Consider the following 12572-nt stretch of genomic DNA (forward strand, 5'->3'; position numbering starts at 1 on the left):
GGTGGCAGCGCGCAGAGCTCCGCACCGCTCAGCAGCCTGCCCCACCGCCGCCCAGGGGTTCTCTTCTCCTTCACCCTGCACCCTACACGCGCTCACTCCCACACCTCCGCCCTGCGCATGCGCATGAGGCGCGGCGCCCCGTGGCTCTACGAGACACGTGCTATCTCCCCGCCCCTTTCGTGCCTCGCACCCATTTGCCAGCGTGCCACGCGTTTACGTGATGACGACCTACCCCGGAAGTAAGCGGGGGCTGTGTGGTCCCCCTGGCGGCCGGGAGGTGATAAATCACTCGGGGACTCATTCACCTTCCCCGCGGCTGGGAGCGGGCCGGCCGCTGCCATGTTGTTCCGCTTCGGGGTGGTGCTGCCGGCCGGGCTGGCCGAGGGGGGCGTGGTGCTCATGGTGGCCGGCTCGCGGCCGGAGCTGGGCCACTGGGACCCGCAGCGCGCGCTGCCCATGAGGCCCGCGCGCCCGGCGGCCCCGCTCCCCGCCCAGGAGCCCGCGCTGTGGCTGGCGGAGGCGGCGCTGCCGGACGAGGAGGCCGCGGGCACCTTCTGGTACAAGTTCCTGCAGCGCCGGGGCGCGGACACCGTCTGGGAAGGTAGCGGCGGGGCGCGGCCGCCGGGATCCCTCCCCTGCCCTTCCCCCCGCGCTCTCTGCTGGCCCCTGTCCCGGGCGGCGGCGGCTGCTGCTTGGCCCGTGGGGGCGGGGGTGGGCTCAGCCAGCCCGGGCCGCGCTGGGAGCGGCCGCTTTGCGAGAGCGGGCGCGGCCCGCCTCCTTGTCGCTCCCGTTGCGTGTCGGTTCTAGGGAGCTTAGAGTCTCACACTCACACCGGGCTGTGGGGCGTCCTCCCGCTGCTCCCCCTCCGCCTGCACTCAGACCCACCTCCCCCGCTGCTGCACGATCCCCCGCTCAGCCTGGGGTGAGCAGCTCCGGCGGGGGCGATTTCTAACCTAAGGCCTAATTGCAACTAAAGACTAGTTTGACCTCACTGTTTCGCTCCAGGCTGCGAGCAATGCCACGCAGTGTCACGCACTAAGGGTGTTGCGATGGCTCGGTCGCTGCTGGAAGAAGTCTTCCAATCACCTATGGATCAATTACCGCGACGGAAAACCCCCTTCCCTCCATACAGGAGGCAACTGCACTACCGCGCTGTAGGGGCACAGCTATGCCACTGTAGTGTAGAGGTGCCCTATGTGCCTAGTAATAAGGAAGGAGAGGGAAGAAGTACAGGATTTGGGGTGGGCATCAGCACTCTGTAATCCCTTTATTGGGATGTGCCTCATACACTCTTGTTTTGCACGTGTGAACAAGCTGTTCAGCAATGAAGAAGTTAAATTTCATTTATTGGATTATACTGTCAATTAAAGATGTCAAGAAAGGGAGCCAGGTGCAACCACTTGTATAATGGTAAAACACCTTCTGCTGTACACCTAGGGTGACCAGATGTCCCGATTTTTGGATCTTTTTCTTATATAGGCTCCTATTACCCCCTACCCCCTGTCCTGATTTTTCACACTTGCTGTCTGATCACCCTGTGTACACCACAAAGTATTCAGTGTGTGTCCAGTACAAAGGCCAAGAGAAATCAACCTGTTAAGAGCTTTATCACAAAGTTTACCTTTTACAGAAGGAAATCAGCACATAGTGTAAAATTTGCTACCTAACATAACACAAGTCAAACTGCTAATTATAACCGTGGCATATCAAAATGTAGCTTTCAGTCAAACAATTTGTTTGACTGAATTGTTTAATCATTTTGTAATTATTATTTGTGCTGTGATAGCACCCAAAATGTGCTAGGTGTTTTTACAGAGAGAGTCTCTTCCTTGAAGAGCTGAAGATGCCAGACACTGCTAAAAGGTGGGATTCTAGTAACATAGTAAATCACTAAGCTCAGTGTTTGACCCAAATAAATCTCTCAATTTATAAGAAATATACTTCCCTGGTAATCAGTATTTATTTAGAGCCCCGTTCTAATAAAACTGTCACTGTGGCTCAGATTTTATCCAACAGGGTTATAGCAGTCTGCCCCAAAAATATATAAGTATGTCAATGTAGCTGGCTCAGCTTTCTTTGGAGCAAACTTGCAGCTTTATTTTTCTTGTCAAGGAAAGTTTTAGTTCAGAGGCGGTAAGCTTCTCAGTATTTTTCTCTTGTATATTATGCGAAACTCTGAAATTGGTTCAGAGTCCAGAGAAATACAGTAGGAGCTTTTTTTCCTATCAGATCACTTACTTTACAGGCAACTTTAAGGATTCTGTCTTTATCGTGTATGTGTGAGGAATCCAGAAAATACGTGGTATGGTAGTAGTAAAGCCTTTCTGCCTTTATCAACCATCTGATTGCTTGAAAAATGTGGGTTTTCTTTATAAAGTGGAAGGATTTTGGTTCTCATCTTCTTGAAGGTATTAGAATTGTAGCTTCCACTTTTTTTCTTGTAAACATAGAATAGTTGAATTATGTATCCACAGAGGATTTTCTAGGATTTCAGTTACTTGCAATCTTGTTCCCTTTAAATTGGTAACAGAAAAAGTCAGATAAAGCATCCTCTTTTCTAGATTTTTAAGACTACCAGAAAACAATTCCATTTGTCATTCTTCCATATATTTTTTCTTCTACTTTGTGCATTCATAGAGTTTTAATGCAACAGGGGAAGATTATGATCATCTAGTCTGACACAACACAGGCCATAGAATTACACCCAGTAATTCCTGCTTCAAGCCCAGGATTCATTAAAATTTTTAAAATGAACTCAATATCTGAACTAGCGTGGTGGCCTTTTGTAGCTGGTGAGCTTTTCCATTAAAATAATCAAAGGCAGAGTTGGAAAAGACAGGTTACATCACTTTTTCTATTCTGCCAATTCCCTGCACCATTTTCTAGTGCTTTAGGCAATCTAGTGTTTAAGGGGACTTTCACTTCCCTTAGGTTATATCTACAATACAAACCTGCAGTGGTGCGTGTCCACACTACCCTCCTTGTGTTGGTGGTGTGTGTCCTCATCAGGAGAGCTTCCACTGACCTCAGAGGGGCAGTGTGGGGAGCTGAGAGCCTGGGCTTCCATGGGCTTCCAGTGGGCTTCCCCCCCTTCTCCCTGTTCCCCACCAGGAGCAGGTGGAAGCAGCCACAGCCTCTAACCACCGGGGAATGGGCGGGGGGGTCGCTCGGGCTTCTCGCCCCAGTACCCAGCCTGGAACGGGGTCCGAAGTTACCCCAGCTCCCTGCCAGGAGCAGGGTCCAAAGCTACCTCAGATCCCAGGGGAGCCCTGGTTTCTTGTCAATTTCATGGCTCCTGCAGTGAAATTGACAAGACAGCAGATGTAAGGGCGCAGTGTTTACACAGACACTGTTACCCTAACTACACCGACATAAGCCTTAAGCCTCTCGGGGAGGGTGGAGTTATGATGTCAATGTAGTGGTGCACTTGTTTCAGTGGGAGGAAGGCTGTAGTGTAGACACTGATATAATTAGGTTGTCATAAACTTCCTTATGTCAACCTAACTGTGTAGTGTAGACCAGCGGTTCTCAAACTTCATTGCACTGCGACCCCCTTTTGACAACCAAAATTACTACATGACCCCGGGGGGGGGGAGAGGGAAGAGGGGAGGAGGGGTTCAAGCCTGAGCCGAAGCTCTGGCTTCAGCCCCGGGTGAGGGGCTCAGGCTTTGGCTTCAACCCAAGGCCCTTGCAAGTCTAACGTTTGTCCTGGCGACCATTAAAATGGGGTCTTGACCCATAGTTTAAGAACCGTTGCCTTAGACTATTTCAGTGAATTTCACTGTAATATCTTGGACACGAGAGAATGGGCACTTAGTTGTTTGCTTAATCTGCTAAAGATGTGATTCTGTGCCTTCTCAGTGATGGGAGCTTGAGACTTAGTGTAAGGGGAAAAGATGCATTAAAGGATATTATCTTTTTAAATAAGGAGCAACTTGTATTTTAAAATGTATAAACTACTACTAAAGTTTAATTCTGTGCACAGAGGAAGCAAATGACAATACAGCTGTGCTTCACACATTAGGGAGGATACATATCAAATTTCAGTTATCTGCACATACAGGTTATGGAGGAAGACATGCCATAATTATATACCAAGGAAAGCAAAATAAATAAATTAAAAAAGAATATATAGCTAACAATCTGTGTCTTTGAAAACAACTTTTGATGTTTTGATGTATTTAGGACATGTGACTAATGAAATTTGTTATATATAACAACTAAATTAGACATGCTCAGCCTGTTTTGACAATTTTTTTCTTTTGCAGAAGTCCAGGAAAGGTGAGCTTACGAAATCAAAATCTCTCATCCATCCAAAGGAGCAGTAAATGAGGCCCTTTTCTAGAAGGGGCAAAGTCCAAAATAACTCATTACCTTATCAATGATGTGTGTAATGAAGGTGTGTAGGAAGGCCCGGCAGACTTCCACTCTAAGATTACACAGTATATGACGAGCAATAAAGATAAGTGGTTCAAACTTGCTTTGGTGTCAGTCTGAAGTTGTTATTCTGGAGCTTGAGTGAGAAGAGAAGCTAGGAAAGTGGGGGCAACTTTATCACCAATTGTGTCAATACTTTTACAATGATTGACTGCTAATAATCAGGATAGGACCCAGGGCACATGCAAGAAATGTTCAAGTGAGGCTTTTGGGTGACTGATTTTGGTCAGAAGAGCCCAGTTTAGCTAGGGTGAGTGAAAACCCCTTTTATTTGTGTTGTTAAACCATCATTCAGCTCCCCATAGAATTTAGCTGCAGTGAGGCTAACCTGTACTTATTGGGAAATGTTTCTCCCCCTACTCTTTTACATTGTGAAAATGTCTTGAACTAATTTACATGCAACCATGGAGGCCCAGTTGCTGTCCAGTTCAGACATATGACAATATAAAAGCTTCTGTTAATCTCTGGGTGCTTGTTTAATGGGCGGTGTACTGAGTATATTCTACTTTTGCCATAAATATTCCTTCAGGACTAACCTGTATGGAATTTTATTCTTTATCGTGGTGAGTATTCAGCAATCTGAACTTCCTGCCTGGCTGCAAAGGTAGAAAACAGTCTGTGGATTGTCAACATACTGCTGAGCGTTTATGGTAGTCATCGGAGTGGTACCTCCATTCTCAGTCACCAAAAATGGTTAGGTCTTTAACCCTCAGATTCCTGGATATCATTGTTCTTGATGATATGGTGTGGAAAGGAGCTTAACAAGAGGTTTTCTCCTTCCAATAATTAAAAAAAGGACTGAAAGACACTCCTGTGTCAAAGATGGATCAATAAAAACTTTGCCTATTATATCAGTGATCCTCTGTATTCTGTTGTAAAAATTACAGTTTGAAAACAGATCTGGATTCTTTTCTTTAAAAAAGGTTTATAAAATATAAATCAACATGTCAGATGTTCAATACCATCCGTGTTTAAGGTGAAAACGAACCAATTCTCAGGAAAACATTTATAACACAGTTGTTAGAATATCTGCAACTCTGAAGGCACACTCACAATCAATTATGATGTAATGCTTATTTGTTCCACATTGACAGGTAAGAAAACTATTTTGAAATAGGATTTTAATCTGATAATGTTCCTTAAAATATACATCAAAATACTGTGTATAATACTTATTTACATCTTCAAAGTATATTGCAAACATAAACTTAACTAATCCTCATAAATATTCCTGCAGGATAAGTAGGTATTATCACTATTTTACAGATGAAGAAACTGAGGCAGAGAGATCATGGTTCTTCCAAGCCATTGAGACAGCCAGCATCAAAGCTAGAATTAGATAGATTTATACATCTGTGCTTAGACCACAAATCTATATGCATCGTGGCCAAAATAAGGCTACTGCCGGTATATTATTTTGCTGAGCTTGCTTGTTATGGCCTTCACCCTCTTTATGTTCAAGTCCCTCCTGAATATACACCTCTGCCAAGATGCCTATGGAAAAATTGATGGCTGACTGATAAGCTGGAGAAGTAATTTTGAAAAAGTTTTTCATATAAATTTATATATATTTGCTCATAACTATATATCCTGTGCACCTTCTATACTGTTTGTCTGCCTTTGTATTGAAAGCTCCTCAGAGCAGGGGTTGTGCTCTTTTCAGTTTGTAAAGTGCCAGCATATTGTGGCTGCTACCAGAAACAAATAGTAATATTTGTGTTTATAGTTTCAGTCTTAACATCATACTAATATAGGGTTTTTTTTTTTTTTTTAGTGAATTCACTTATTTAAACAGTAGAGAATGGGCAGGGTGTGTTTACTATAAAATGACATAATATACACTCAAAGCACTTAATAAACACATTTTGTTTTTCCCAAAATAATTAATCTTGTTCACATTAATCTTCCCATTTTTGTTTTCTAGGGATTCTCTGGGTTCCAAATGAAATCTTGACGATCTCTCATTTTTCTAGCTTTCAGGAACAGCTGATGCCTTATGGCAAACCTTGAAAAACAATTCTATTTAAAAACAATTATGCTACAAAGCCTGGGGCTGAGCATGCTGCCTCGGCAGCATCCCAACCCCTGCCAAGTTGGGTTAGGCAACTGAAGTTGGATTTTTCTCACTTGGGAAATGTACATCTTCTGAAAGCAGTTCAAAAAGTTTTGTAATTTCAGTTAGACTTAGTTAGTGTTGGCTGATAAAGTGATATAAATAGTGGAAAAAATAACTGAAGTAAAATATATTCATAATTTTCAAGTGGCTTGAGAATTTAATGGTCTGAAAATAATAGCAGTCATATGGCACATTACAGCTTAAATAACAGCAAACTGCATATTTATAGCGAGTACACTTTTTTTTAGTGCAGGAGCGATCAAGCAGGGTTGGCAACTTTCGGACCTCCTTCCATTAAAATGTACTTCTGTCAGTATGGAATAAAAAGAACTCTCCATAAATGGTAGTGGATTCTTTGTCTTTTAAAACCTAGTTCTGTTGGCTACTGAAGAGAAGAGTGTACGCTTTCACATTAAACTAATTGGTTAAGTGTCAAGATGCTGGTGTTAGTGCCTACATGCCCGGTGCTTTAAAAGCACTGAGAACAGCCATGCTTGTGGGTTTAATTGTTGCTCTTCTTCAGACTCCAGTGAGACTTCTTGCTTCCCATTGCTAAGTGTGTTTAGTCACTATCTCTTATCAGTGCTCTGCTCCCTATCTTACTCAGCATGAATTATCAGTCCAGGTAGGGAGTGCTCCTGTGAGCAGTGCTCTATTTTTTTCTCTGGATTCTGTTGGTGTGGTTCTCAATATTTTGTGTCCACTTCTTAGTAGGTGTCTTGTTAAGTTACTCAAGCCCAGGCAATAGTACAAGTCGCTGCATTTGGATTGCCTAATTATATCCCTCATCCAGTCATCGTGCAGGGATTTGCTTTGAATGACTGTGTCCATTCCATTTTGAGTTAATGGGTAACTTCTAGATAAAATTGCAGTATTCCAAAAACATTTTCAAAGACTAGTTTTGGTTTTCTTCTGTTCTGAGCGTTTAAGCAAAGGACTACATCAAGAAGTAGTTCCCAAACTTATTGTAGTCCCCCTTGCGATGGACTGGTGAATCCCCTTTAACTTCTCCCTGTTGCCATGTGCTTTTCTCTCGCCATCTCTCCTTTCCTTTTCTTCAGCTGTTTCATTCCCATCTTTCCTTCTCTTTACTTTCTATTATTTCATTGATTTTTGTAGCTCCCCTCTTTCAATTTTCCCCCACTCAAGGAAAAAAAATACATGCTGCTTGGAACAGGTGGTCTCCACTTTTGGCTCTGAGGGGCCAGCACACATACTGTCATGGCTGATTGAATGTTACAAAAGAAGATGTGCGAAGGTGCGGCCTCTGGGATTCTTTCTGAGTTTGCAGAACTCTGGGTGTGTGCTGCTTATAAGGACTCATTAATTTACTCATGGCATTGTGTTGACAGTGTGGAATTTAGTGACACTAGATCATGAAACTTTATTTAAATCTACAGTTTGTGCAGGTTTCTTCTCTCTCAGCGCTGTAGCAGAAGGCTAGTAGAACTCTCTGAAAGGGTAGACTTTTCAAAGGAGTGAAAGGTAGTTAGATGCCTAATTGCCATTTGTGTCTTAAAATCTCCTTTTATTTTAATCCTTGAGGGCAGTAGTAGCAGTAGAGCACAAGTAAGAATCCTTCATGATATCTCTAAGGAAGCAGAATTTCAGGCAAATAATTCTTTCTTCCCTGCCCTATTAGTCCTTTCTGGTGAAATGCACATCTCCTCCTTCCCCCAAACTAATATGTTGATCCCCTGAGTGGGGGAAACAGCTGTAAATTTTAAAAAAACTTAAAAAAAAACAAACTTCTCAACCCTGATTTTAATGTAGATGTTTTACTTGCTGATTATTACTTCCACTAGGTGTCACCATTTTACTTGTATATAACAAATACCTCCTCAACCCTTGCAGAAGGCAGCTACATAGGAATTTAATCAATAACATAATTTATTTTGTTTTTTAAGGCAATGTAGGACTTTATTCTTTCCTCCCACACCGAACTTATTTTTCAATGAGTAATGTAAGGGAGGGAATATTAAGTATAACTGGATGTTGATGTTGACTAATTATGTGTAATACACAATGGTTTACTGAGAACCTATTGCTTTGTTGAGAGAGAAAATGTTAGCTATATTAATGCCTTTCAGTTGTGAAGAAACATTATTGATATGAGTAAATAGGAATCAATTTGAAATCAGCCCCAGAATCATACTTTCCTTTTTTTTAAGTGACTGCATTTAAACACAGTTTCTCAGTAAATTTGTGCAACCACATTTTCAGCTTACAATAGCATATAGTGTTTTATCTTGTCCACCTAAAATATCACTGTGACTTAGTTATGACATGATTGGGAACTAATTTTCATTGATTACTTCATATCAGTTTACTATATATCAGTATGTCTTGTAAGTCTTTAAGTTCTGATTCCAGATGGTAGTGGGGGTGGTTGTTTAAACTGATCCTTAAAAAGGAGGCTATCAGGATTGACTGGATTCAGTCCTAAACCCAGTGGGCCCCTGAATAACATTTACTGTTATAAATTATCCCCCTGATAAAATAACATCAGGTCTGTAAACAGAGTGCTGCAACAGACTTAAAATTCTACCTCAAAGATGGACAAAAAATAAATATCCCTGATCTTCAAGTGTATATGATACAAATGTGCACATTATACCTTCCTTGTACTTTACTGGTATCTCTTATGAGTCAGCAAAGGATTGAAATTGACATGACTTTTACTCTGTCAAGTCCCTCAAGTCAGGAAATTTCTGAATTTCATTCTTTTATTATCTCAAAAGTCCCAAGCCCAAATACTCTATATTTTTCCTGTAAAAGATCATGCCAGGATATACTGTGTGGTTAGTTCAAACTAATCACATGGTACTAGCTCATGAAAGGAGATGTATTTAAACAAACTACTGATCTAGAAGTGCAGTACATGTGGGAAATGAATAATTCTGGCATCATAATTAACCAGTGTAAGAAAGCTAGCTGCTGCTTCTGAACCTATTGGAAAGACTGTATAGAGACAGCAGGAAAGCCAGCATTAAAAAGCATAATAACTAAGTGTCTACTCAGGAATAAGAATCTTTGTATGAGACGTAGAAAGCAAGTGTTTTATCTTGACAACATTCATCACCTGTGTGAAATCAAAACCACATCTGAATTTTCATTGATTTAAATTTTCATAAGTTAACATTAGAAAGACGAGTCTGAAGTGACCCTGAGAATTCCTAGCAGGATCAACTGCCAAAATATCTGACCCATCTAAATTCAGGTGATGGAAGTTCAACCCTCCCATACCTCTATCTTGTAGCAATCAATAGCAATTCCGTCTTGGTTGGGTTGAGGCAGAGCTTATTCCAAACCATCTAAGATTGAATTTCACTCAAACAATTAGATAGCAGGGAGACTTTCATAACAGGCTCTGGTGTAAAGGATAAGTAAATTTGAGTAATGTATGTGTATCAGTGGAAGTCCAATTGTGGTAACTGCCGATATTGACACCATACAGTAGAACATACAGATAACGAGAAGAATTTGGCCCAAAATAGAACTGAGGGTTTTCTTCATTGTAATGCAGTGGTCTCCAACTTTTTTGTACACAAGATCACTTTCTGAATTTGAGATCAACCCAGATCTACTCCGCCCCAGTCACTCCATTCCTGCCCCCGCCCCGTCGCTCGCTTTCCCCCACCCTCACTCACTTTCACCAGGCTGGGGCAGGGGTTCGGAATGTGGAAGGGGGTTCCGGGCTGAGCCTGGGGCTGGGGTGCAGGAGTGAGGGGTGCAAGCTTTGGAAGGGAGTTTGGGTGTAGGGGTCATATGGTCACACTGCACCTAATCTCATAGAATCTACTGGACATTTCATGAGTTTTACTTTTTATTAGTGTCATTTGTAGTTTATAGATCCAAAATCCTTCAGGGATTGTCACAAATCAGTGTAACATTCTCAACTGTGGCATGTGCATTGGCTGAGCCTGGGGCAGGGGGTTGGGGTGCAGGAGTGAGGGGTGCAAGCTCTGGGAGGGAGTTTGGGTGCAGGAGGGGGCTCCAGGCTGGGGCAGAGCGTTGGGGTGCAGGAGAGTGAGGGGTGCAGGCTCTGGGAGGGAGTTTGCTGCTGGAGAGGGCTCTGAGCTGGGGCAGGAGATTGAGGGGGGCAGGAGATGGTGAGGGGTGTGGGCTCTGGGAGGGAGTTTTTGGCTCCGGGCTGAGGCCCGGAGTGTTGGGGTTGTGGGTGTGAGGTGCAGGCTCTGGCTGGGAAGCGCTTAATACAGGCGGCTCCCGGTCGGCAGCGCAGTGGGGCTCAGGCAAGATGTAGATTAGTCAAGCCTATATCTGCTCATAAACTTATCCAGATTCTTTGTTCTTCAATTAGAAAGGCATACATGACTGGTTAGAGAGGTCTGTATATGGTAAGTAATGGATTAAATATTTGAAGAGCACTATACAGGCTGGGTTTTATTTCACAACTTTTTAAAAGTTTGCCTTCTCAAAAATTAAACCAACATTTGTTCGCAGGGGAAAAAAATCAATACAATCAAGATTAAAGAAAAAGATCCATTTATAAAGTGGTCTGAGCTTTTAAAAATATATCCTTTTAGTTGTGTGTGGCCTTTTTTCCACAGGGTATTTGTGCTTGTTTTTGTTTTACCCCAAGGATAGAGGGGTGAGTGTAAACTCTGATTTAATTTTTTTTACCACTGGTTGTAGCAGGAAAAAAAGTGAAAAACAAATCCTGGGGATTGAAACATGCAGGAACTTTGAAACTGCATAATACTGACTTTTTGTCATTATTCATAGATTCCAAGGCCAGAAGGGACCATTGTGATCATCTCGTCTGACCTCTTGTAAAACACAGGCCATAACCCCCCCCCGTCCCCCCCCAAAAAAATACCTAGAGCAGATCTTTTAGAAAACAATCAAATCTTGATGTAAAAAATTGCCAGTGATAGAGAATCCACCACAATCACTGGTAAATTATTCCAGTAATTAATTGTCCTCACAGTTAAAAACTTATGCCTTATTTCCAGTCTAAATTTGTCTAGCTTCGGCTTCCAACTACTGGATTCTGTTATGCCTTAGGTCTGCTAGATTGAAGAGCCCATTATTAAATATTTGTTCCCCGTGTAGGTACTTCTAAACTGTGACTAAGTTACCTCTTAACCTGTGAGCAGCTCTCAGTCATGGCAGTAGTGGCTGCATTCCTTCTAAGATCAGGAGTGTAGGTTTATCCCTATCTAGATGACTGGTTTGTCAAAGCCTGGTCTAAATGGCAAGTGTATAGCATTAACCTGATCCAGTCAATGATCCAGGACTGTTAATCAACACACAAAAGTATCTCCTCTCCCCAGTCCAGAGGGTAGAGTTTATGGGGGCTGCACTGGAATCATCTCAAGCCAGGGCCTTTCTTCCATGTTCCAGGCAATTCGATCAATTGTCGTAGGTCTGCTGGTCACAACAACACCAAACTGAGGCTTCTGGGTCACATGGCCTCTTGCACCTATGTGGTTCACTATGTCAGACTGTGACTCAGAACTCTGCAGGGCTGGCTGGCATCTGTCTACCCACCAAACCACCATCAATTGGACTCCCTGGTAAGAGTGCCCTCCCATGTCCTCAAGTCCCTAGATAGGCATTCCATTTGTTCACCCACAACCAACTTTCATGCTAGGGACAGATGCTTCGGTCCTCGGATAGGGAGCCCATTTTAGTTCTCTGCCGGGTCTCTTGTCCTCAGAGAACTTAGCTTTACGCATCAGTGTCAGAGAACTGAAAGCTGTGCAAGTATTTCTATCGCAGATCAGGGGAAGCAGGCTGTTAGTCGGCACAGACAGCATGATGGCAATGTTTTATCTCAACAAGCAGAGGGGAGCCCACTGTTCCCCACTCTGTCACGAAGCAGCCCTACGCAGGGAGCTTTGTCTTGGCAGCTCAGTAGATCTAGAAGCATCTTACCTGTGGGGTGTACAGAATGACTTAGCAGGCCACCTGAGCAGATTGTTTGAGTCACCACAAGTGGTTTCTTCACCTAGTTGTGGCCAGATACATCTTCTAGCTGTGGGGTTTTCCCCAA

At 43.1% G+C, this 12572-nt stretch overlaps 1 protein-coding gene across 5 annotated transcripts in view; it reads left to right on the forward strand.

Annotated features, from left to right (window-relative positions):
• The first annotated feature begins 297 nt into the window (after positions 1–297).
• Positions 298–12572, forward strand: part of EPM2A (EPM2A glucan phosphatase, laforin) — a 45550-nt gene continuing 33275 nt past the window's right edge. The window contains exons 1-2 of one of the 5 annotated variants that reach the window (XM_024219957.2): positions 298–557; positions 4269–4281. Coding sequence is in view for 1 of the 5 variants with exons in the window: in XM_024219922.2 (XP_024075690.1) it covers positions 340–601 (262 nt within the window). In the remaining 4 variants the exon portion in view is untranslated. Of the gene's footprint in view, positions 602–4268; positions 4282–4337; positions 4400–12572 lie in introns of those variants that run through there. The other 4 variants (XM_024219964.2, XM_024219939.2, XM_024219922.2 and 1 more) reach the window with 4 other exon arrangements.

Source organism: Terrapene carolina, unplaced genomic scaffold (assembly GCF_002925995.2).
Source record: "Terrapene carolina triunguis isolate 2854851 unplaced genomic scaffold, T_m_triunguis-2.0 Scaffold85, whole genome shotgun sequence".
Lineage (NCBI taxonomy): Eukaryota > Metazoa > Chordata > Testudines > Emydidae > Terrapene > Terrapene triunguis.